At 39.2% G+C, this 26,389-nt stretch overlaps 1 protein-coding gene across 1 annotated transcript; it reads right to left on the bottom strand.

The window, feature by feature from the left end:
• Nucleotides 1–137: 137 nt before the first annotated feature.
• On the bottom strand, nucleotides 138–26,045 carry LOC149501215 (RRP12-like protein). The gene is made up of 21 exons (XM_089733661.1): nucleotides 25,823–26,045; nucleotides 25,362–25,614; nucleotides 24,538–24,664; nucleotides 23,857–24,156; nucleotides 23,664–23,747; nucleotides 22,128–22,280; nucleotides 21,380–21,615; nucleotides 20,364–20,478; nucleotides 19,560–19,724; nucleotides 18,148–18,586; nucleotides 16,122–16,333; nucleotides 14,229–14,502; nucleotides 12,877–13,072; nucleotides 10,959–11,131; nucleotides 10,424–10,635; nucleotides 8,256–8,512; nucleotides 7,231–7,448; nucleotides 5,600–5,773; nucleotides 4,876–5,038; nucleotides 2,145–2,285; nucleotides 138–435 (listed from the first exon to the last, which is right to left on the bottom strand). The coding sequence occupies exons 1-21, from the start codon at nucleotides 25,956–25,958 to the stop codon at nucleotides 348–350; spliced, it is 4,116 nt and encodes a 1,371-aa protein (XP_089589787.1). The 5' UTR covers nucleotides 25,959–26,045; the 3' UTR covers nucleotides 138–347.
• Nucleotides 26,046–26,389: the final 344 nt, after the last annotated feature.

Below are 26,389 nucleotides of genomic sequence, written 5' to 3'. Positions count from 1 at the left end.
ACAGCCGTTAAACAATACAATTGAGGTTTGGACCCTATGTATCAACTGCGTTGTCCGAGCTCCAGTAAACGCTAAGACTCGTGAGCTTATATATAGAACCTTCAATTTGGAGTAAGGAGTTTAAATAAAACAAAAACTTTAAATCCTATAATTTATTGTCGTCGCGTTAACGAAATAAACGTTTTATTCTGTTAATTATTCTTACATTTTTATTTCAAAGCTAGCGTATCTCTCGACAAAAGACTACCGTCAAAAAACAATCAAATGTAAAATTTGCTTTAACAAATTTTAATATTAGCAGTGATACATATTACGTTCTGTAACTGAGGCAGCTAAATTATTTTTATTTATTTCCCTTTTTTTGATTTGATTCGAACTCCTTTTGTTTTTGATTTCACTATCCCTTTGAACTGTTTGCTGTTGACAGATTTTTTCCTGTAAAAAAAATAATGTTTTTAGTAAACTTGCCAGAGTAAAATAAATGCTACGAGGTAGATATCATTAATTGCAAAACTAACAAACAAAAAAGTCATTAATCTGTAAGAAAAATCATTTTTTGTAACTAACGAACAACAAATGTTAAGTCAAAATCATATGTACTGAAAACCACACCGAAATTGGGTGTAATTGATCAAATTAGCGCCCTCGAATATACAACCTGATGAAACTTGTTCTCTATTCTAAATGAAACCCGCAAAATTATAATTTGCGTAATTACTGGTGGTAGGACCACTTGTGAGTCCACGCGGGTGGGTACCACCGCACTACCGATTTCTACCGTGAAGCAGTAATGTGTTTCGGTTTGAAGAGTGGGGCAGCCGTTGTAACTATACTTGAGACCTTAGAACTTATATCTCAAGGTGGGTGGCGCATTTACGTAAATGTCTATGGGCTCCAGTAACCACTTGACACCAGGTTGGCGTCAGGTTGGGCTGTGAGCTCGTCCACCCATCTAAGTAATAAATACATATATCTAATCTAAATTAAAGGGAAAATATTATTTATGTATTGTGCATTAAGCATAAATGTGTCGTTTTAGTGAGTATACAATTCGTGAACCCGCATTGTAAAACAAACAGAGCTGATAGCAGCCGCACGCTTTTCACTACGGCCATGCCACCCCGGGCGAATGAATGTAGTTGCAAATAATTACATTGCGTGCTAAGAAATATGCATATAAACACACTAGCCGTACTCGCCCGCTTCGCTGGGCATTTAAAATTAACATTATTTATTGCCATTATTATTAGGGAGTCAAACCGTCATATAAATATTAGCCTATCCATTAAATACATGTATTTTGTAGATGGATACAAAGTTTCAAGTCAATCGGATGCATGGTTCAGTAGTTATAACGGAACATCCGTAAAAGCCACTGCAGATTTATATATTACTATAGACTATAGATTTTTCTTTTTTTAATACTGTCGTGTCTGGAATTTCAGACACTACCGCCTGTTTTCTTTATTGGTAGCGGTTCAAATAAATCTCGTATGACGATACAGGGTGTTCAAAAATTCAATGGTATTATATATGACAGAGAGACTGGTTCAATGGTGTTTTTAAAATGATGAAGTCAGCGTTGCCATTCTCTTCATTATTATCATTGCCTTCTATAGTAACGGTAATTGAGATTCACTTTTCAAATGAATTCCATTTATTGCATTTCAAGTGTACAACGATAAAAACAGAGAGCTCCGCCTCAGTGGGCTGCTCGGTTCGGAATGTTTTGTGCAATTTTTTTTATTTTTCCTACCTAATCTGATGGTCTAGCTAGAGAGACCATATCACCGTCACCGGGCTAGTAGGTGAGCTCACGGGGCTCAAACCTGACGACGTTGCTAACACTGGCCCTAGCAAGAGCCGTGCTTCGCAGAATCTACCACTGGATCGGAAACGTGACCCACTGAGAAGATCCGGCGAGAAACTCAGTGGACTGTGTCTATGGGTTAATTCTCTCGAGCCCTTCGTCTTTGTGCGACAAGTCATGCGTATTTATAGTAGAAAAATGAGGGTAGCTTAGTCATGAATTCTTGTGACTACCGTCTTAAAAGAGTTCTTGACATGCGTAACAGTTAACTTTAACTATTTTTAGTTAACTAAATAGTGACGTTGCGTCGACATATATATTTTTATATTATTACCTTTTATTGAGATTTGTCCTGGACAGGGGTAGGTAGGCGTAAGGATCGTGCTTGCCTTTCTTCTTGATATCGCCCTTGGCTTTCTTCGGTCTGTAATCACCTCCCAGCGTAGACGCTACAGACGCCGCAGAATCTAAGTTCCTGAAAAAAATGTACAGTCATTTATAATTTTTTTTTGCTTATAATAATAGGTTGATTTTGATTTTTATTTTTTATTGCTTAGATGGTTGGACGAGCTCACAGCCCACCTGGTGTTAAGTGGTTACTGGAGCCCATAGACATTTACAACGTAAATGCGCCACCCACCTTGAGATATAAGTTGTAAGGTCTCAGTATAGTTACAACGGCTGCCCCACCCTTCAAACCGAAACGCATTACTGCTTCACGGCAGAAATAAGCAGGGCGGTGGTACCTACCCGCGCGGACTCACAACAGGTCCTACCACCAGTAATTACGCAAATTATAATTTTGCGGGTTTCACTTTTATTACACAATGTTATTCCTTCACCGTGGAAGTCAATCGTGAACATTTGTTGAGTACGTATTTCATTAGAAAAATTGGTACCCGCCTGCGGGATTCGAACACCGATGCATCGCTTCAACACGAATGCCCCGGACGTCTTATCTTTTAGGCCACGACGACTCCAAAATCTTGCGTTATGATTTCCTTTTGAAATTTATGTTTCCAAAGTGGCAACCTGGTTAAATACGTATGAGAATCATATAATAATTGTTAGTTTTTTTAACGAATTAGGGTTGCGTGAAGCGATCCTTATAGCTGGGTAGAGAAATGACGATCCAAATTTTTATACGGAACTTGTATATAATGTTATATTTGTCGGGCAATCATGTTCCCGTTGACATTGTCATTACCGGTTGTGGATTTAGCGACTTTTAACAGAATAAAATACAATTATCACGGTTTCGGATTATTTTAATTGAATTAAATAATATTTTATCAAAAATGACGGTAATTTCGTAAGAAGAAAATGAATGGGCATGATCGAGCGGTAGAACCACCGACATGTTTATATTTTTAATAATTGTCAATGCAAAATACATATAAAAAAAAAAAAAAATTATTTAAACGATATTTTTAATTCAATATTTTTTATGCCGAATTTAATTGTATGCATACGAATTGAATTTTCATTACATTCCTAGAAGTATGCCACTAGACCGGTGCATTGACACTGCCAGTCGTAAACCAAGATAGCAAGCACAAAACTATTTAATGTCTAAATTATTGCCATTCCCTTTATAGGTTATCGTTCGAATTTATATGCGAGATAAAATTCATTAATTTTAATACGCTTTTATTAGCTTCAGACGTATGTATGTTAGTATGTAACGGAATCTTTGAACATGATTTTGACCCCCTTCAAAACGTCGGATTAACTCGAAATTTGGTATCCTTATTAAGGACCGATGACAAGTCAATATTAAAAAATATTGAAAAAATTGAAATTTAACTAAAAAATTAAAAATAAATAATAGTTTAAAAAAAACTAACAAAATACGCTTTTATAGAAAATCCAACTAAAAAATAGAAAACTAATTTCAATAAATTTGAATTAAAAATAGTGTAAGAAAAAATGATTTCATTGTAAAAAAAAGCGTGGGGTGCATGGTATCAGTAGTTATAAATAAATATTTTATGAACAGATATGAGTAGAAGGGTTATTTTGATAATATCCTGAAAAGCACCCCACGCTTTTTTAAAGTTTTACAAGTTTTTACAGTATTTTGTTAGTTTTTTTAAACTGTTTTTTATTATATTATTATATAATATACTAGATACTATATACTAGATACTATATACTAGATACTACTAACTATATACTAGAGGTCCCGCAGTAGTCGAAATTCGACTATAATTAATTGGAATTGTAAGTTTGTACACTATTATGATTGTATTTTATACTTCTATAATCATAAATTTCGCCAAGACTATATAAAATATTAACAAAGACAGACAATATTTAATCTATTCTTAATTGGACAACAGACGTCAAGAACAAAAGTTTGACAATAAATAGTATGCATGCGTGTGTGCGTCAAATACATGGTATGTAGTGTGTGTAATGTTTTCTTTATTGATTTAATGTATCTTTTATGGATTATTTAAAAAAAAAAATTAGCATTGTGCACTTCTTCTCTACATTCTCTATAAGTGTGGAAAATTTCATAGTCCTCCGTCCGCGCAATTTTCGTAAAAAGGGATACAAAGTTTTTGCTTCACGTATTAATATATAGATATACAGGGTGTTTACAGTAGAATTTATAAAGCGTGTGTTCAACTATTACTTCAAGATGCTTATTGTATTTTCGTGAATGTCGTTTCGTAGCGAATGTGACAACATTTATCAGTTGTTACCTGCGACTATTACCTTACCTACTTATTACCTTTTCCTAATAAATATGATCATAAATTTTGAGTGATAAATCGTCTTCTTACTGGTGGTAGGACCACTTGTGAGTTCGGACGGGTAGGTACAACCACCCCGCCTATTTCAGCCGTGAAGCAGTAATATGTTTCGGTTTGAAGGGTGGGCCAGCCGTTGTAACTATACTTGAGACCTTAGAACTTATATCTCAAGGTGGGTGGCGCATTTACGTCATAGATGTCTATGGGCTCCAGTAACCACTTAACACCACCTATATATAAGCTATAAAAAAAAACTACCGTCAAATTTTTTTTTTCTTAACCAAAGTGTCCTGCGTTATTTACCTGTGTATTCCCTTCCCCCCGGTCTTGTACTTGGAACCCACGGTGGCGGTGGAGGCCCGGCTGCGGTTGCTCCTGCCGCTCCTGATGCTCAGGATGTCGTCGTAGCGCCGTTTCGTTCCGGGCTTCAGAAGCTTCGAAGGCTTGCCGCCTTGGGTTTCGTTGTCTATGGGGATCATGTGTTTTACGGTGAATCGATGTTATCTATATACTAAATACATGTACTTAATGGATAGGATAATATTTATATGAGTGTTGGACTCCCTACACCAGTTGCGGGGGCATTAATGATGAGAATTTTTGTGGGGGTGAGAAATAATAATGTTAATTTTAAATGCCCAGCGAAGCGGCCGATTACAGCTAGTAGTGTACAAAACTATAATTTCAATTAATTATAGTCGAATTTTGACTACCGGGGGACCACTAGTTATATATTACTAGCGACTCGCCCTCGCTTCGCTTTGGAAACATGAAATTTTATTATTGATTATTTACGACATCACATTAGAAACCTCAAAAATAACAGTATTTCTCCACTATTTAATTGATGTTATTATACATATAAATCTTCCTCTTCAATCACTTTATCTATTAAAAAAAACCGCAACAAAATCCGTTGCGTAGTTTTAAAGATTTAAGCATACATATAGGGACAGAGAAAGCGACTTTGTTTTATACTATGTAGTGATTACTGGGCTCTAGAATTGTGTGGACGAGGCTGACTGACCTGTGTCATCGGTGTCCGAGTCAACGTCGCCGCTGGGCTTCGGTTCGTCGTCGTCATCATCGAAGGTCTGGTCGCTGATGATGAGTCGGCCGTCTGGGGCCGTCCGGAACCCGCCGTCTTTACTCCGCTGCGTCTTCAGCTCAGTCGTTCTCTGGTCGCTCCTCGGGTTCGTAGCTGTAAACGAGCACGTGCTGATCGAGCGAGTCAACTAATAACCGCCAGGGCCGGATTTAGACTTAATGCCGCTCCTGGGCACCGGAAAAAAATCCGCCCCAATACTGGAATTTTACCTAAACTTATAGTTTTATATATTTTATTTTTTAAAATTAAAATAACTGTTCTTTCCAACTTGTTTCGGAATCATCATGAACTTATTAAGATGAAGTTATTTGTTAAGGAAATTTATTAATATATTCCTTTTAATACTTATAAACTATTATATGTGTGTATGTATGTATGTATATACTTTTTGTTACTTAATATAAATTTCATTGCACCTATCCCTATCTACTTTGCACTACCTTTGGTTGACTGGTAGAGAATGCCTTAAGCATTAAGTCCGCCAATGTAAATTTTACATGAAGTGTAATAAAAAAAAATAGCTATGGTATAATTATTTTCTCGGTGCAGTTTGGGTTATAAAACATAGCCCGGCTAGGGCGGTGAGCATGTTGTGCGGACGCAACGCCATTATCGATAAAAACAAATGAGTCATCAAAGGCAGGTACACGGCGGCGGGGCGGTATACGAAGGGTGGTGAGATATTGTTATGTTACGAGTCATTTGTTGTACTTACCTGCAAATTATAGTACATATGTCGAAGAGAAATGTGCTTTTATGCATTCGCTCTCTGAATTTCTTTAGTGACACAATGGCTACTCCTTTGTTTTGTATCAGAACGGTAGAATTTATTCAAAATAATATTTGCACGTGTTGTTATCAACAGTGTGTTAAAATTTTTAACTGAAATGAAAATAGATCCCGATAAGTTACAAAGTGTTGATTTCTGCCGTTCTCGTTAACTTGCTGCGGCGATGTGTGGTGTTAGTGTTCGTTTAGTGATTTTTTCTTTCATTTTTATCACTAACAATTTGAAGTCGTCGTGGCCTAAGGGATAAGACGTCCGGTGCATTCGTGTTGAGCGATGCGCCGGTGTTCGAATCTCAGGCGGGTACCAATTTTTCTAATGAAATACGTACTCAACAAATGTTCACTATTGGCTTCCACGGTGAAGGAATAACATCGTGTAATAAAATTGAAACCCGCAAAATTATAATTTGCGTAATTACTGGTGGTAGGACCTCTTGTGAGTCCGCACGGGTAGGTACCACCGCCCTGCCTATTTCTGCCGTGAAGCAGTAATGCGTGGGGCTGTGAGCTCGTCTACACATCTAAGCAATAAAAAAATAAAAAATAAACTAACCCACGAAATAACAAAACTAATACACTATCGATAACGCTTATCGACAACTATAATGCGCATCACTATGCCCGTCCATAAGGCTCGTGAGTGGAAGAGAGAGCGAAATATTCGCTTCACCGCTCCGATTTTTTATGACCCAAACTGCACGGACAAAATAATTCTACTACAGTAAGAGAGAGGAGAGGTCGTTTCTATCGGTGGAGTTTACCAGTGATTTTCCTGCTGGCTGACACGTCGGCCAGGTCGACGATGTTCTCCGGGTCGTCCTGGATCCACGCCTGGCTGCGCGTCTTCTTCGCTTTGGGTTTCGGCGCGACTTCATCATCCACCATCTCCATGTCGGAGTCCGAATCCTTCAGAATGTCTTCCAGAGTGTTCGACGTGCCCTTGATCGGCGTCTCTGTTTCAGATTCGGAATCCTGGTCTCTGTAAGAGTTTGATGTTTGAAGTCGTCGTAGCTTTAAAGGATAAGACGTCCGGTGCATTCGTATCTAGCGATGCACCGGTCTTCGAATCCCGCAGGCGGGTACCAATTTTTGTAGTGAAATACGTACTTAACAAATGTTCACGATTGACTTCCACGGTGAAGGAATAACATCGTGTAATAAAAATCAAACCCACAAGATTATAATTTGCGTAATTATTGGTGGTAGGACCTCACTTGAGTCCGCACGGGTAGGTACCACCACCCTGCCTATTTTTGCCGTGAAGCAGTAATGCGTTTCGGCTTGAAGCGTGGGGCAGCCGTTGTAACTTTACTGAGACCTTAGAACTTATATCTCAAGGTGGGTGGCGCATTTGCGTTGTAAATGTCTATGGGCTCCAGTGACCATTTCACACCAGGTGGGTTGTGAGCTCGTCCACCAATCTAAGCAAAAAAAAAATAACCTAATGCAAGTGAAACTTATAGAAATCTTTCATCTCACTCTCTCGCAGGTTAAGTCCTATAGATGTATACATCGAAGAGTGAAAGACTATTTGGTTTAAGCGGCATTTAGCTTGGTAATTAAAAGTGCGTTAGCGGTATTAGCATCAACAGTTCGATATTTTTAATTGAACTTCAATTAAGTTTACCCCATTCCAATAAATAGCTGAAGAAGTTTTTTTTTGTTATGTAATTTTTTCCAAATTTTAAACTTTAAATGGCTCTCCTGTAAAGTTACAAAAATTTCTACCAGTGCATTTGTCCATTCAAAGTAAAAGTTCAAAGTGCAGTCTCCATTTGCTACTCACGCGTTCCGCTCCTTCAGTCTCTTCTTCCTGTTATCCATTTTCCTGATGTTCCTGAATCTACGCAACATGACCTCGTCCGTTTTCGGTATCAGCTTCTCAACCGTGTCCGCTCCGTACTTCCTCAGCATCTTGCTCAGGAAATAGCCTATCTCGAGACGAGAATGACGCTTGCAGTCATCGGGCATGTTCGATAGAGTCTTGAATATCAGCGGGAGGCTCCCGGCTAAGACGTCCACGGGTATAACTTTAGTGTAAACCTGTTGAAGGATTTGCGGTGAATTTTCACTGTGGTAAAGACTGTGGCGTTTAAATCTATACTAATCGATACTAATATTATAAAGAGGGAAGATTTGTTTGTTTGTTTGTATTGAATAGGCTCCAAAACTACTGAACCGATTTGAAAAATTCTTTCACTGCTTGGAAGCTACACTATTCCCGAGTGACATAGGCTATAACCTTTTTGGAAAAAAAAATAGGGATCCTTACTAAAACTCCAATAATGTAACCCAAGGTGTAAAAAAATACCTAAAATATTATTTAAATCGCGTGCCCTGCGAAATCTATTGATTATAGAATAATATAATGTACTACGACTTTATAGAACACATTATTATTTACAAAAAGTGTCGCGACAGCATATTGTGTCTGTATTATAATTATGCCGCAATAAGACCCGAGCGGAGCGGGAGTGGACCGCTAGTAAATAATAAACCGATAACGGGGAACAAATCTCGCCCGGTCATCCCGCCCCAAATTAGGATTCCCCCCCTTCCCAAACCAGGCGACGGGGCAAAGCAAAGCCACCGTCCCCCCAAATATGTCCTGTCGGATCCCCCGAATACAATCTCGGTGTTTTTAAGCTCTCAAGCACCGGTCACCGTCCTCGTCGAACTCGTCGATTACGTTCGAGAGTCGAGAATTGGACGAACGAACTGACCCATGGAAACGACCCACTGAGTTTCTTCTCCTCGGATCTTCTCAGCGGGCCGTGTTTCCGATCCGGTGGTAGATTTCGGGAAGCACTGCTCTTGCTAGGGCAAGTTTTAGAAAAATCTCTCGGATTCAGCCCGTGAGCTCACCTACCCGTCCCGGCATAGGCTACCCGCGAAAATAGAAAAAAAAAACAAGAAAAATGATTCCCTGTTTATGGGTACCAGAGACTGACATACATCCTTATATACGTTTAAATATATACATATATAGATAAAAAGAACCTAGACAAAGAGCAAACAAACCTATCCTTCACACGAATGTTTGCCCGATGTGGGAATCGAAGCCACGACCCTCGCAACAGTCAAGACCGCTAACTATTGCACCGCTGAGTCAGTCTAAATAACAAACAACTGACAAGGTGGGGGCATACTTCGACTAAAACATTCTCAAATTACTATTATTAACCCTTTGACTAACACGTAAGTCACCGGTGCTTTATTTGCGGTATTGAAGTCATTGTGTCGATTTCTCTTTTGGATCTTCATATTAAGGCGCTGGAATATCTAGTTTTTTTTTAATTCCTACCTAAGCTGAGAGCCTTGAGAGGCTATGTCGGCGAGACGGCGAGGCGAAACGACCGGCGAGAAACTCAGTGGGCTGTGTCTGAGGGTTGAATATCTAGTATGAAACCTGGGAAAGATGAATCCGAAGACACTGAAAATGAATCTATTTCTAGGAGACCTAAAAGACTAAGACATATGTAAGAGTACATAACAAAACAAAAGAAAGTAAAACTTCTTAGCAACAGAACTCGACATAATTACTTCAGTGCGCCGTGTAGGGCACCGATGACCTACACGACAGTTAATGGGTTAAGGGCAAATTGTAAACGGTCGAGATTTTCAAGCCGAATCCACGACTACGCCCAGTTTAATTCCGACACTTCGCATCTCCTTCTCAATTCTTCTTCTTCTTGTAGGCAGACGAGCGTACGGCCCACCTGAAGGTGAATGGTTACCGTCGCCCATGGACTTCAGCAATGCAAGAGGCAGAGCTAAGCCGCTGCTTACCGAAAGTTCGAAGGTTCACAGAATAAGAACTTAGTAAATCGATAAATATTTTTGCTTAGTTCTGTCTGATTTTTGATATTGCACCTTGTATATGTAAGATTTCTTGAAATCCTCGTCAGCGGTATCTGGTTCCTGCTTAAAATTGACTAAAATTACGTCATTTACCTTGAGAAAGCTGAGCGCGGCCGCCACTATTTCTCTGTTGGTGCTCAGCATCTGTTCGGCGACCTTCTCCAGCAGACCCTGGACCGTCTCCAGGCCCATATCCTCGGAGAAGTTGAATAGAACCGAGGCGAGGGCGCGGAGTGTCGCGCTGACGACGCGCGGCGGCTGGGCCGACACGCCGACCAGTACCATGCTCAGGAAGCCTTGCATCCCTGTTGGGTAATGCGCTTTTTGTATTGGGCTAAAAGACACATCGGCCCGCCCAATCCTAAATGGAAACTTTTTTTTAGGATTGAAGGATTAGTGGTGGCCCGGAGGCCTTTCCAGTTTTACCAGGACAGATGGGCGAGCAAAGGCTTAGCTAGGAGGGGTGGGATTTGCTAACAGTTGCCCGAGCGCCTCCGAAGGAGACCTAACAACTCAAGAGCAGCTGCTTCGCGAATGAATCTACTACCGGATCGGAATCGCGACCCGCTGAGAAGATCCGGCGAGAAACTCAGCGACAGCAGTCTAAGCCATAAAAATAATCGCGTACCTCCATCTTGCTTCTTCAGCACGTTCCCGACGCACGTGATCAGATTGAAGGCGCACTGGCGACATTTTGAATTAATATCTCTCGTGCAGACAACCGACTCGGCTATAGCACTCCTCAGCAGCTTGCTCTCCGCGTTCAGGGTCGGCGTCGTGTTGATCAAGCACTCTAGGCACCTGTGAATAGAGATCAATTTCGAACGGACGCACTGAGATGGGTTCATGCGAGACCTAACACATACAAATGAATATGCAATTTCGAAAAGGGCACATCTCTAAAAATGTCAAATGTTCAGGAAATGAAAAAAAAAACTGATTGTTTTTTGAAGCAGTGTAAAATTTAAAATATTAACTTTTGAGATATATTTTAGTGTTAATTAGCAATTGAAAATTACTGGAATTATTATAAAATGGGTGTAGGTAAGCCTCAAAACTACATGTATATGAAAAAACGTATTTGACAAAATATGCGACTTGTGCCCTTTTCGAAATTGCATATTCAAATATAAATACGATGTTTTACGTGGTCACGTATTGAAACGAATTACATATATATCTTTACTTTTAACCGACTTCAAAAAAGGAGGAGGTTCTCAATTCGACTGTATGTTTTTTATGTTTGTTACCTCATAACTTTTGACTGGGTGAATCGATTTTGATGATAATTTTTTTATTAGAAACCTGACGCTTCCCGTGTAGAACCATTACAATTTAGTCCAGTTCTGATAATGGTATCCATGAGAAAATCATGTAAGTCTTAAATTTGCATTGAGTACGTGCGCGACAAATACATAGATGAATAACTCAATATCACGCCAACCGATTTTGATGATTTTTTTTTAGTGTATATTAATTTGTTATGGAATAACTTTTTTTTTCTATTTGAAGTCGGTTTTTGTTAAAGCATGTTTATTTACAATTATTTTATTTTCTATATAATTAATCGTTGATTAGACCAAATATTGGATGTCAATTTATTTACAAACAATAAGTCTTGCAAATGAGCGGCGATAACAGAATTTAAAAATTCTATTCCAGATCCTGCGGACCGAATGGTAAACAGTCAACGTCGCCTAAAACACGTCATTACAGATCCTTCCGATCCCTTAATAGTGCTTTTAGATACCACAAGCACTGGTCATCGTTCCCGTCCAAGCCGTCGCTTGCGACGGAGGGCTCGGCGAGTAAATTAACCCACAGGCACAGCCCACTGAATTTCTCGCCGGATCTTCTCAGTGGGTCGCATTTTCGATCCGGTGGTAGATACTGCCAAGCACTGCTCTTGCTACGACTAGTGTTAGCAACGTCGTCAAGTTAGAGCCGTGAGCTCTCCTACTTGTTAAGATTACGCTGAAATTGTATCAAAAAATGATAATATGATGATGTAGATAAAATAAATGTAGTTTAAAAAAACTAAAAAAACACGCTTTTATAGAAAATCCAACTAAAAAATAGAAAATAAATCCTAACAAATTTGAATTAAAAGTAGTGTAAGAAAAATTTTATTGTAAAATTTTCTTGTTAAATTTATTTTTCATTTTTAGTTGAATTTCAATTTTTTTAATATATTTTTTTAAATATTGAATTGTCATCGGTCCTTGATAAGAATACGAAAATTTCGAGTTAATCCGACGTTTTCAAAATCATGTTGAAAGATTCCGTTACATAATTACTAACGATTCTGTTACATACCTACTAACATACATTAAACGGTAGGCAGCGGCTTGGCTCTGTCCCTGGCATTGCTGAAGTCTATGGGCGACGGTAACCACTCACCATCAGGTAGGCCGTATGCTCGTCTGCCTACAAGGGCAATAAAAAAAACACATACGTCTAAAGCTAATAAAAGCGTATTAAAATATATAATATTATAAATAAAAGACAATACCATGGTCTTGGTTAGGTCAATTGTCAAACGTCACCTCAATCTGGCGGCCTTGCTGCTGTCGGCGACTTTGTTCAGTGACGTCATCAGCAACTTCTTTATCTTCTTGTGGTTCGAGCGAAGGAACTCCTTGCACGGAGCCTTCTCGCTCTTGAATATCTCTTCAAGTATTCTGTAGGCTTTCTTGTGCTCCATCTCGAGGAGGCGCGCCTTGTCCTTGTAGCGGAGTTCGGCTGTAAGGGAATCGCGATTTAGGGACGCACTAGCACGCCGACAGGCAGAGAAGGGGCTATTCAAAGTGGTCATGCCAATCAGAAAGTTAAATTGATTGGTCCCAAAACCTTTTAATACTGTATAAACTATTATATGTATGTATGTATTTGTTTATGTATGTAATTATGTATGTATATGCTTTTTGTAACTTAATGTAAATTTCATTGCACCTACCACTACCTACTCTGCACTACCTTTGGTCGGCTGATAGAGAATGCCTTAGGTATTAAGTCCGCAAATGTAAATTTTACATGAAGTGTAATAAAATAAAATAAATAGAACCGATACAACAGCCTTCGCAACAGACGTGCTCTTAAATAAAATGTCTTCGATTCCTGTGTGCTCTCTGCTTTGTGCGGCTTTATGTAGGAAGATAACCACAACATTGCACACCGTAAAAGAAGTTTAACTTCTTTCACGTGCACCAAGTTGCACGCGCATAATTTTTTTTTGTAAGCTTTTTTAAACTAAGTGTTCCGTACGGTTACCACGATTCTGCCCATTTTGTCCACAAAGCAGTAATGGCTTCCGGTTCGAAGGGTGGGGCGGCCGTTGGACAATAGAACTGAGACTTCTCACATCTCAAAATGTGAGCATTTTATGAGTATACAGATCGAAAAACAATCACAGGGAACAATTTCACTTGTACTTTTTTTATTGCTTAGATGGGTGGACGAGCTCACAGCCCACCTGGTGTTAAGTGGTTACTGGAGCCCATAGACATCCACAACGCAAATGCGCCACCCACCTTGAGATATAAGTTCTAAGGTCTCAGTATAGTTACAACGACTGCCCCACCCTTCAACCGAAACGCATTACTGCTTCACGGCGGAAATAGGCAGGGCGGTGTTACCTACCCGCGCGGACTCACAACAGGTCCTACCACCAGTAATTACGCAAATTATAATTTTGCAGGGTTGATTTTTATTGCACGATGTCATTCCTTCACCGTGGAAGTCAATCGTGAACAATTGTTAAGTACGTATTTCATTAGAAAATGAGGTACCCGCCTGCGGGATTCGAATACCGGTGCATCGCTATATACGAATGCACCGGACGTCTTATCCTTTAGGTCACGACGACTTCAAAATCTTACAAGTTACAAGGAGTACATACGTTTCTTATCAGCGGAGTCTTCCTCCATGGCTGCGGCTTTCTTCTTGGCCTTCTTGAAGGTCCTCGGGTCCTCCAGCACGGTCTCGCACAGCGGGTACAGCCAGTCGTCGAACAGTTTCGCGATTCGATCGCTCTCTTGGTACAGTACCAACACTCTTATCACGTCCAATATCGACTCTCTCTGGAAGTGGTCGTCTCGTGCTGCTTCCAATTGCTTCACGGCGTTATCGAACAGTTCTCGGTTGAGGTTCTCGTCCGATATACTTAGATATACCTGTGGGATTGATTTAAATTCAAGCACAGGACTATAGCGCTTAAAGTACACCGAATAAAGTTGAGATTTACATAATTGATTACTGGTGCATAATTTGCATAATTGATTTGCTGGTGGTAGGACCTCTTGTGAGTCCGCGCGGGTAGGTACCACTGCCTTGCCTATTTCTGCCGTGAAGCAATAATGCATTTCGGTTTGAAGGGTGGGGTAGCCCTTGCTATACTGAGATCTTAGAACTTATATCTCAAGGTGGGTGGCGCATTTACGTTGTAGATGTCTATGGGCTCCAGTAACCACTTAACACCAGGTGGACTGTGAGTTCGTCCAGCCATCTAAGCAATAGAAAAACATAAAAAAAAAATTGAAAATTTCGAATTTGAAAATTTCATATACTTGTGGGATTGATTTAAACTGAAGCAAAGGACTTTAGAGTTTAACGAACACTCAATAAAGTTGAGATTTGCATAATTGAAAATTTCGAATTTGTGTTGTAAGGGACACAGCGAAGCCACTGCCTAGTGTAACACTTCACACGCTTGATAGATTAAAACATAACTTGTAGTAGACGACAGTGATTTTTGAAGTGTTAACTCCTGTAGCACCTTTGAGCTATTTTTGGGTAGGGGAAAATCTTATGGGTCCGCGTCACCGACATGCGTAGTAGCAGGATATCTGTAGCTATGTATACAGGTGTCGCATTGTGCAACATTAGTGCTGTCTATATCTTTACAAGTAAAATTGAACTGAATACGATTATTTAAATTAAAATTTTATAAAATTTCAAATTTCACCAACAAAATTCTGTGTTATAAGTGTTCACTTATATAGGCAGTCCCTACGACTGCCAATTTTTTATTCTATTCTATTGACGATGAACAAGCTCACGGCTCATCTAGTGTTAAATGGTTACCGAAGCCCGGGCATAACAAGGTGAACGCCACACCCACTTTGAAACATTGTATAAGGGATGTTCAATCGGAAGCAAATAACTGCTTTGCGGCTGAAATAGGCAGGACAGCGGTGCCTACTCGGGCGAGCTCACAATACGCCCTACCAGTAGTATACATATGACGTTTGACAGTAAACTGGAGAGAACGCATCCTTCTTCTACGAAGCACACTGAAAGAATTGAGTTGGGATCTATGCTAGGTTATCATACAATCACAAAAAAATAAAAAAACACGTGTGGCACTCCGGGACTGCCGCGGTAAAGCTATTGCAAAGCATTTTTTATCAACTTATGCAATTATAAATAGACAATAATAATTTAATATTAAAACAATAATAAAATAGGACCATGCTATATTTATAAATATTAAAAAAAGCAAAACATTAACTGTCCCCTTCACACTCATAAGCTAGGCCGCGCGAGAGAGAGATGGGCAGACTTTTCATGATGCGCATGCAGTGTGACGTCACGCCGCGCGCTTATTCACAAACACTACACAAGCGCAACGTGTGAATGTATTGAACCCAAACTACAGGGTAGGCATAGTGGGGGTGTTAGGTTTTATTTTCGTTTCGGAATTTTTTGATTCGGTCACCACGCTCAAAGCCCATGATAGTTTAACACTTATATTATTTTCTTCGTCTACTTTAATGCATCTAGTCCCGCATACCTGTATGGTCTCCAGAGCGGCTAATCTCTGTCCTTCCGCGCTGCTGCCCTTGGCAGGAGACATGTATACGTTCAGCAGGATCGGGAGGTAGTTTTTCGCGTATCTGCTCATCTCTAGCTTGTCCTCGTCGTTTTCTAACGAGCAAGCGATGAGTTTCCGCAGAGCCTGCATCACCGACAGTCTGAACTCCGGATTGTCTTTCAGAACGTTACCTTAAAATTGAGAAAACACATCAGATATATCGCCCTCTCTTTCTTTCTCAATACATTTGTCGCGAGAGGTCACTAGTATTAAAACTGAATGTCGAGGAGACTCAAACGATGACGTCGTCGCTTTGGCAGAGTCCGGGGTTGTAGATTTGCTTCTCGATGAGCCGTCCGCGGACCGCTAGTCTGGGAGCTGTAAATCTGTATAGTGCCTGGAAAAAGGATTTCTGGCAACGCTCTATGGAGGAATGTAGCGGTACCAGTTCGCATAGATGTAGTCGGATGATCCCATCCACCTCGAGAAATTCCTTAGAGTACTTCTTCTATTTACTGGTGGTAGGACCTCTTGAGAGTCCGCGCGGGTAGGTACCACCACCCTGCTTATTTCTGTCGTGAAGCGGTAATGCGTTTCGGTTTGAAGGGCGGGGCAGCCGTTGTAACTATACTTGAGACCTTAGAACTTATATCTCAAGGTGGGTGGCGCATTTACGCTGTAGATGTCTATAGGCTCCAGTAACCACTTAACACCAGGTGGCCTGTAAGCTCGTCCACCCATCTAAGCAATAAATAAAAAAACAAATTTACTCTCCACTACCCCTTTAACGGTAGGCGGCGGATTAACTCTGCCCCTGGAATTGCTGAAGTCCATGGTCGACGGTAACCACTCACCATCCGGTGGGTCGTATGCTCATCTGCCTATACGGGCAATAAAAAAAAAACTTATGTACATTGTAATGTGAAACAGTTATAGCCGCACGTAAAACTGATTGCTGGCGTGGCGACGCTTTATGATAATATATGCTTTATGTAATGTCGGCGCAACGTCACTATTTCTTGTCATCAGCCCACAGACGTCCACTGCTATTTAGCTAACTAAAAATATAATAGATAAAGTTAAGTGTTTCCTTAATTTTACGTATGCCAACAACTGTTTAAGGCGGTATTCAAGAGAATTCATGGCTAAGCTACCCCCCCTATCAAATATAAATATGAGTAACTATTGTCGCATAAAACATTCCGACCATAGAGTTGTCTCAAATTAATCATCTTCATTTCATTTCACTCCATATTATAATTTTTCCTAAAAATAAGAATATAAATTAAAATAAGACGTGACCTAAAGGTCTTAGTTACCAGGTCATAAAATACCTTATAAAAAATATTTGATAATTCCAATGTTATTTTTCTTAACCGTCTATTAAAGTTAAGCCGGAACTGTACAATACGACTCGAGCAGCCGACCGAGGCGGAGCTCTCTGTTGTTATCGATATACACTTGAAATGGAATAAATGGAATTCACTGGAAAAGTGAGTCTTAATAACTGTTACTGTGGAAGGCAATGCTAATGATGAAAGAATGGCGTCAGCAACGCTAACGTCATCATTTTAAAAATACTATGGAACCAGCCGTATCCGTCATAATATGTTTCACATTTCGTCCTCTCGCATTCAAACTGTATAATCTCAAAACTTACTAATTTTACAGGAGAGTGTTTTAAAGATGTGATATTTTTAATATTAATCATCTTTGCAACATTTACTTTTTATTTTTTACCAGTTACATTATCTGTCTTTTAAAGTAAGATAAAATTATGTATTAATTTTGTTAATAGTATTCAAAACATAGATAACCTAAAAAAAAAAACTAAAAGTAAACTACGCTCTTTTGACAGTATTTATGACAAAAATACTGGTGATACCAAATAATCTCGCATATTAACTCAATTTCGAATATTTTTGGAAATTGTACACTTTTAATGCGAATACACGATTTTTTCAGTATTCCCGCCATTTAGAATAGTGTTGATATATAGACTTACCTAACACTCTGGCCATGAACTTGAAGGTGTCCTTGATATCCTTCGGGCTATTGCAGAAACTGGGCAGCAAAGCCCAGAATTGATTGCAGAGCAGTTCGTAAGTGTGCGAGCCCGGCACGTCGCCGGCCTGGGACAACTCCCTCGACTTCTTGCGGCAGAATGTTGCCATCTCCAAAATTTCCGTTGCGAAATATTTTAAATTCGAATGCGTTATTTTTTCTTTCAAAACCGGCAGCAGCCAGCTCCGTTCCAGGTTTATCGAATCAGGGTTGTCTCGTAATGGAATAGTTTTGAGAACAAACTCCGGACCCAGGCTCCGTATGGCGCATCCGGTTGCGTGTTCGACTTCCTTGTCGTTGTGGAAGTTGTGGCTTTCCCGACGATCGTTCAGTTTCCTCAGCAGAGGCTCGAGGGCGCTCGATATCTTTTCGTTGGCGATCTGTCGTACAATACAAACAATTTCAATGCCACTTGTACAGTGAAGGAATAACGACGTGTGACAAAAATCAAACGCGGTAGGAACTCTTGTGAGTCCGCACGGATAGGTACCACCAACCTGACTATTTCTGCCGTGAAGCAGTAATGCGTTTCGGTTTGAAGGGCGGGGCAGCCGATAGAAAAGAAACACCGCTACAAATAATATTATAGGTTATTGTGACATTTAAAGCAAAAGTAGGCGGGGTGGTGGTACCTTTTTTTTTATTGCAATTATAGGTGGCTGAACTCACAATCCACCTGGTTTTAAGTGGTTACCGGAGCCCATAGACATCTACAACGTAAATGCTGCCACCCACCTTGAGACATGAGTTCTAAAGTCTCAGTTTTTTCAGTACAACGGCTGCCCCACACTTCAAACCGAAACGCATTACTGCTTCACCTCAGAAATGTTCTATACAACTCTCTGTACAGTTCGATCAAAGTTTAGACAAATTAAAATCAAATTCCGCCTTCGGTATTGAGTATTAAGACAAGCGACAATGCCCTGCAATGCGATTTTCTGTTCTTCCTTTATTTCCTACCTAAGTTCATGGTCTTGAGAGACCATTTCAGCGTAACTGTAACTAGTAGGTGTGCTCACGGGGCTCAAACCTGACGACGTTGCTAATACTGGCCCTAGCAAGAGTCGTGCTTCGCAGAATCTTCCACCGGATCGGAAACGCGACCCACTGAGAAACTCAGTGGGCTGTGTTTGAGAGTTAATTTACTCGCCGATCCCTTCATCGCAAGCGACTGGTTCGACGAAAACGATGACCAGACAATTTTGATTTGAGTTTAGAGACGGGTGATCTTGAGATCTAACTACAGAAGTCGATCCCCTTCACCGGGGGATGGCGGCGGTGTGGGGGACACGCATCATTCATTTTGCGTTGAGCGACAATTCAGACTCCCGAAGGCTCCTACAACGAACTGACCTCGAAACAGACGGCGATAGTCAATATGACGTGTCTGATGGCTTGATTGAAGGGATTGTCCAGGCCCGCTCCGATCACTTTGAAAACACCCTCTATGTGAGATTTATGCTTCGCGAATATTTCTTCGGATTCAATGGCCGGCTTCACGCAGTCGTGCAGGATGGCCTGTTCGAAGAAACAAATAAATAAAACATTACATTTAATTGTGTGAATAGCGATTAAGGTAATAGTACATTGTGCACCAAGGGAGAAAAGTTGGACATTTCCTCCCGCGTGTAAAATTGCGATGAGATGTCCTACTTTTTTCCATACACATACTATTTTTTTTCCTACCAGGCCGAAAGTTCGACATTGTGAAAAACTTAGCACCCGTGGAGTACCAAGTCGGGGTCCAGGGGGAGATCCGGCGTGGGCTTGGGGGGGCTCTGCCCCCCACTCAAAAAAAAGATCAATTTAACTGTTTTTTAATTTTTAAATAAACTACTACTAATTGAATAAGAACTGTCTGATGAACTCATCTTTGTTTAATACTTCACTATTAAATTTTATTGCCTTTTGTTTATTTTTCACTTTTACACTAAACACACGACGAAAACCAAAATTTCGGCGTAGGTAGGAGAAAAAAAAATTATAGTCGGCAATCACTCTGCAGAGTCCTTTGTTATTACCTATCTGGACTTGTGTATGTTTATATTGGACAATCAAAACAAAAATTAGACTATTAGTCTATTTTGAAATGTACAAATTAATATTAAATTTACTTTTCAAACTGAAAAAACTTTTAATCGAGGAGATCAGGGTTACCTTAAGTGCATTCGTAGAAGCTGAATTAATGCTGGCAACATCGGACAGCCATAGCTCCGATACGCATATGTTTACAAATGACGGCAAATTTGGCACGCACAGATTCAAATCTAGACTGTAAAAAATTATGTTATTAATATTGTGACATGACTTTATGACTTTTTTTTATTGCGTGGATGGGTGGACGATCTCACAGCCTACCTGGTGTTAAGTGGTTACTGGAGCTCATAGACATCCACAACGCAAACGCGCCACCCATCTTGAAATATAAGTTCTAAGGTCTCAAGTATAGTTACAACGGCTGCCCCGCCCTTCAAACCGAAACGCATTACTGCGTCACGGCAGAAATAGGCAGGGCGGTGGTACCCACTCGCGCGGACTCACGAGTGGTCCTACCACTAGTAAAATGGCATGATATGATTTAAAAAAAACTCTTATAACGGACGGTTTTTGAGACCATAAAATTTTTTGAAAATCTGCATGTGGATGAGCAGATACTTGTGTAGATACTTAATACTTGTGGACGACTAATAGTTATGATTTTTTTTTCCCTACCAAAACGTACATAGCTTAAGGGACTATTCCAGCAACGCGCGGGCGGATAAATAAGCTCACGGGCTCAACCAGAGACAATTTGTAACAATGGCCGTAGCAAGAGCAGTGCTTCGCTGATTCTATCACCGGATCGGAATCGTGACCCACTGAGAAACTCCATGAGAATTATTTTCCCACCTCAGTATTTCCTGAGGGCAATGATGTCTTCTTTCAAAAGAGATTTGTCGAGGGCACTCAACAGTAGGGAGCCTCTTAACTGTGCCCTTGGAATTGCTGACATCCATGAACGACGATAACCACTCATCATCAAGTGGGCCTTATGCTCTTCTCCTTTTGAAGAGTATTAGATATATACGTCTATAAAGGGGTCTCATTCAGTTACCAGAGTCCGTAGAGGTAGGCACTATTTTCTATTATAACTGAGTATCTCAACATGATAAAATGAGAAAAATAATACCCACTTAGCTAAACACCCATATCCCTGCTGCAAAACAGCTGCCCATGCCAAGACCTGCCCTGTATCGTTTGCTGGAGGCCTGGAAGCCATTAAGGCTCTGGTCAACTGCACAGCCAGCCCGCTCGTCAAGTTACAAGTGTCCAGTGGTGCAGCAAACAGAGAGTGCAGTGTATGGAGACAGCATGTCTTGATGTAGACATTGTTGTGGGTCATTAGAGATAAGATGGCCTCGCATATAGTCTGTTGGTAGGAACATATTATTCGTAATCTTTCTTTATAGTGTACATTTACAATTTAACATATGTTTTAGCTTGTGGGAGTTAATGTTAAGGTGATCCAAATTTAATGACTTGCGACTGAAATGTTATTTATGTAATAGCAACATTGGCTTCATCCTTAAAGGTGAGTAGTGTCATATGTTGTCATATCTATGAACCTCGGCAATAGATAACAGATGGACCTAAAGTTCTTCTTTTTTAGTGCCCTTGTAGGCAGACAAGCATACGGCCCACCTGTAGTGAGTGGTTACCGTCGCCCAACGACTTCAGCAATCCCAGGGGCAGTGCCAAACTGCTGCCTACCAAAGTTCATAACTTTGTAATTAAAAAAAACTGACTGTAAGCACAAAAAGTATCCATAGCTTTGGAGCTATATCATATTGAACGTTTGCTTGTTATTTTAGAGTTTACATGATTATGGAATGACAATAGTAAAATTTGAATTCAGAATTTAAAAGTTTTGACAGCATTTACCTTTATACTGTCCTTGCTGAACACCGGTAACACATCTCGTAACATGGTCAGGGTGTGCAGCACAGGTCGATGACCGGAGAGCAGCGCCTCTGCTTTGATCTGGGAAAGACAGTACTCGGCCACGTGGTTCGAAGCTGGATGCAGCTTCGGTACCTATAAAGGGAGAAATGTTTTGTGTCAATTGATTTTCAATCTCTTGGCTTTTTTTTCCTACCTAAGCTGAGAGCCTTGAGAGGCTATTTCAGCGTAACCTTAACTAGTAGGTGAGCTCACGGGGCTCAAACCTGACGACGTTGCTAACACGAACCCTAGCAAGAGCCGTGCTTCGCAGAATCTTCCACTGGGTCTGAAACGCGATCCACTAGGAAGATCCGGCAAGAAACTCAGTGGGTTGTGTCTGAGGGTTAATTTACTCGTCGAGCCTTTGGGTTAATGGCGTTTCCTTATTGATTTCGCCAATGTCAAGTGTATATAATAATCTGCTTTATAAAGTGGGCTTTGTGAACGAACAAGATCACAGACTGTAATTAAGTGAGTAGCTAAGAATGTTTGATGACAGGATCGCTGTTGATGTACCTAAAACAAATAAGACGCACACAATATATATACAGGGGCAATTGGTTTTCTTGAAGAAAATCTATTGATGTTTTATTTAATACAATTTAGAAAAATGGAGTATGTATTTTATGGCTTTAACGTGAAGAGGCACAGGGTAAAAAGTAAGACGGTGATGTCCAAGTGGAATTGCTATTGTCTGTATTGTGGAGGGCGCGTGAGACTTGGCATATACTGCTATGTATTAAGTTATTCCAATTAAATGCTGATGGCAAGATTATAAGGCAATGTTGGTGTTGCACGATAATTAAATTATCTTGGATATTATATTGTTGGGTACTAAGACTGAATTTTAACATAATTTTGGGTGGCTTTTGACGATACCTACTATTAACCAATGTGGTGATTTTGAAGCCAAACAAATATACTCTCGGATATATTCAATTAAATCTTGCAGAAGATAAACTATTTATTTATATTTGGTTATAAGACTTCGAGGCGTTTTTCCGAGTTACGAGCTTTATTGCATTATACAAAATTAGTCTGGCGCACTTGCACATTGAAATTAGTATTTAACGTAGTATTTGTTTCATAAGAGATTTAAAAATGCTCTATGAGATTGTTTCACCAAACCATTTCTTTTCACCCATCACACCACCAGTACAGAAATACAGCTGATTCTTACCACTTAGAGACACTGCGTTTGAATTGAATTGAGGGTTGAAATCCATTCCATAGTACTTAGTGCACAACATGGTCTAATTCAAACGAGGTTTGAGAAGATTGGTGGTTCAGCACCATCTTGTTTGTGACAATAGTATTGCTAATGTAACTCAGCTATGTGACCATATTAAAAAACCTTATTTTGTTTTCATAATTGGCTATATTTGTCGTTCTTTGTTTATGTAACAGTAACTTAATAAATGCACTGATTGGGTGTTTTATTAAAGCATAATATACAATTAGCTTTTGTTCAAATACCTTAATTTTTTTATCCTCTGATGGTATCATGAAGCTACTTCCGCGTAGTATAGATACCACAGCGTGTTGTGCCGCTTTTCTAACCTGCACAGATTACAAAATTAAAAACGATTACTATTTGAAATCTGTGAGTTGTACTAATTTAAAAATCAAATAAAAAAGTAGTAAAATAGATATCTGGTTCGGAACAGACCTTGGGTTTAGAGTGCAGTGCAAAGGCAAGAACCGATTCAAACACTCTCATAGTTGATGAATCACCCCAGACAGCGTACTCCTGGGCTCTCAGCAGCACCGACAGACATCCAATTGTGCTCCTCAGCAATGCTCCATTTTCAGACTGAGCATGCTTCTCGAGTAATTCCATAAATGTTGTTGAGGAGTCCGAAAATTGTTTACGCAGTACTGCTTGTGGTACTGCTTTGATGCCCATTGATAGTAAAGTTATTGTGGCTACTAAATTGTCTTCCAGTTCGGATGCCTTTAGAGTTTCCATCTATACAGAAATATATAGTAATATATTACTAAAAATTTTGGACATGTGATGCGTAGAGAGAAGGTGCATTTGATTAGGATATGTATGGAAATGGTAGTGCAAGGTAGAGGTGGTCGACCGAAGAAAACATGGATGGAGTGTGTGAATGACGATATGAGAGAGAGGGAAGTGAGTGTTAACATGACGGCTGAGAGAAGAGAATGGAGTAGAATAATTTGCTGTGCCGACCAACTAGGTGGAGAAAATGAAGGTATTATTGAAAATTTTGCCATCACTTAAACATTAGTTTCATTTATTTATTTATTATTAGTTTCTCTGTATCTATATATCCAAGTATAAGATATCAGCTTTCAGTTTAAGATATTTATGACGGTTACTTACAAGAGCAGCAAAGTATTCCGTTGTAGTCTCTTTACCTCCTTGTTCTTTGATAACTTCAGTCACAGCCGCCAGCACTGCTAGCATTTCCTTGTGTAGTGCGTTGTTTGAATCAAAACGATTTAGCAATCTACAGACAATTTTATCAAAAATTAGTGTATCTTAGCTTATAAAGGAATGAAGAGCATTCATCTTAAAGAGTCTCAATCTATTGAAGAAATAAAAAGATGTGATGTGGTATTTCGGTAAATTGATTTTGATTTAAGTCAAAGTAATATAAAAAATAAAGTAAAATTATAGCCAAATATGTATAAATACTTTCTCTTCTGCAAGTATCAATTGAATATATCTGAGAGTATATTTGTTTAGCTCTTACTTATTCACTGGTGCATAGTTTATTTTGTTGCAATGAGTTTTGGTCATAAATTATTTCACAAAAATTCTTAGTACTTGGTATAATTTATTCCAAATTTATAATAAGCAAGTCTCTCATGAAAAAGTGGTACTTAAAGTATGAAATGAAAAAAGATTAAAAGAGAATTTTTTAAGAAGAACATGTCCTAAGTTTCATCTTAAAATTATAATTCAGTATTCCACTGAATTCCAAATAATTTCTATTCCAAGTAGTTTTCCAAATAATTCCTAGTCATGACTATTTAAAGTCATAACTAAAGTGCATATAAAGGCTTACTTAAGTAATTATCCACATTTTGTATTTTATTTTCAATATCACATTAGCAGTTGTGAGTATAGAAACCTGTTTTCATATTATGTACTGTCTCAAATACTGCAATAAAATTAAAATATCTATTTAAACTTTAACTTACTTATGAAAGCTGATATTTGAACATTGACTCCAATCAGATGCAAATGTTTGAAATGTCTTGAATGTTCCTGATCTTATTGTACCAGAGTATTCAGACTCTGAGCCCTCGTCTCCGGTCTTGACCGACATATTTTCAAGCTCTTTTACTATGGTCAGTTCATTTTCAGCATCTGATTTTGTTTTGTTAGTTTTATGTCCATATGTCATCATAGCTTCATGCTTGGACACCGCTTGCTGTGTTAAGCCAGTGCTGCCTGTAGAAGTTAATTAGAGGAGTCACTTATAAGGAAATTATCTTAATTTTAACGTAAAAAGTATGAAATTAGTTAATTTAGTCATGTTCTAGGTTATGATTTTATAAGGAAATTTTACTTTGAAATTACTGTTCAACACCTTTTTGTGATGTTTATAAATCCGTTTTTCCATAACGAACGATTTTGAGAAGTTTTAGAGAGAACATACCTAAGTTTTCCTGAAAAAACCGGGATTTTGCCATCTCCCTGTATTTTTGAATTTTCGGGTTCGAATTTGATGACTGTCCTTTCTGCCATCGTTTCCCCTTCGTTTTGCCTTTAAGTTTTGATCTAAATTTACCCATTTCAGTATTTGATAACAATAAGCAAATGAAATATGTAACACACGTGGGTAAAAGTGTTCAGTGTTTTGATTGAAAATAATGACAGCAAGCAAAATGAAATTATATTATTCTCAAATTACTGTCAAACGTCAAACACATTCTTTCTAGGCAAAATGGATAATGAACGCAAGTTTTATCCTGCAAAGTAAAACTGTTTTAATTAGATTTAAGAGTAGTTAGAAATACTGTGGATCACATCAGCCGGCGGTCGAGAGCTGGAGTTTGGAGTTAGGTAAACTACGGAATGAAAACATTACTTAAAAAATATTAGATTAATTAAAAATCTAAAAAATAATAATATTAAAATAAACTATTTCAGTTCAGGAATCAACCGCAACATTTTATTAAACTAATATCACTTCATTGAACCCATTGTCCGATTTTTTTCTTTC

The sequence above is a fragment of the Bombyx mandarina genome, chromosome 16 (assembly GCF_030267445.1).
Source record: "Bombyx mandarina strain Sakado chromosome 16, ASM3026744v2".
NCBI lineage: Eukaryota > Metazoa > Arthropoda > Insecta > Lepidoptera > Bombycidae > Bombyx > Bombyx mandarina.
This window is presented reverse-complemented; position numbering and strand designations above follow the sequence as displayed.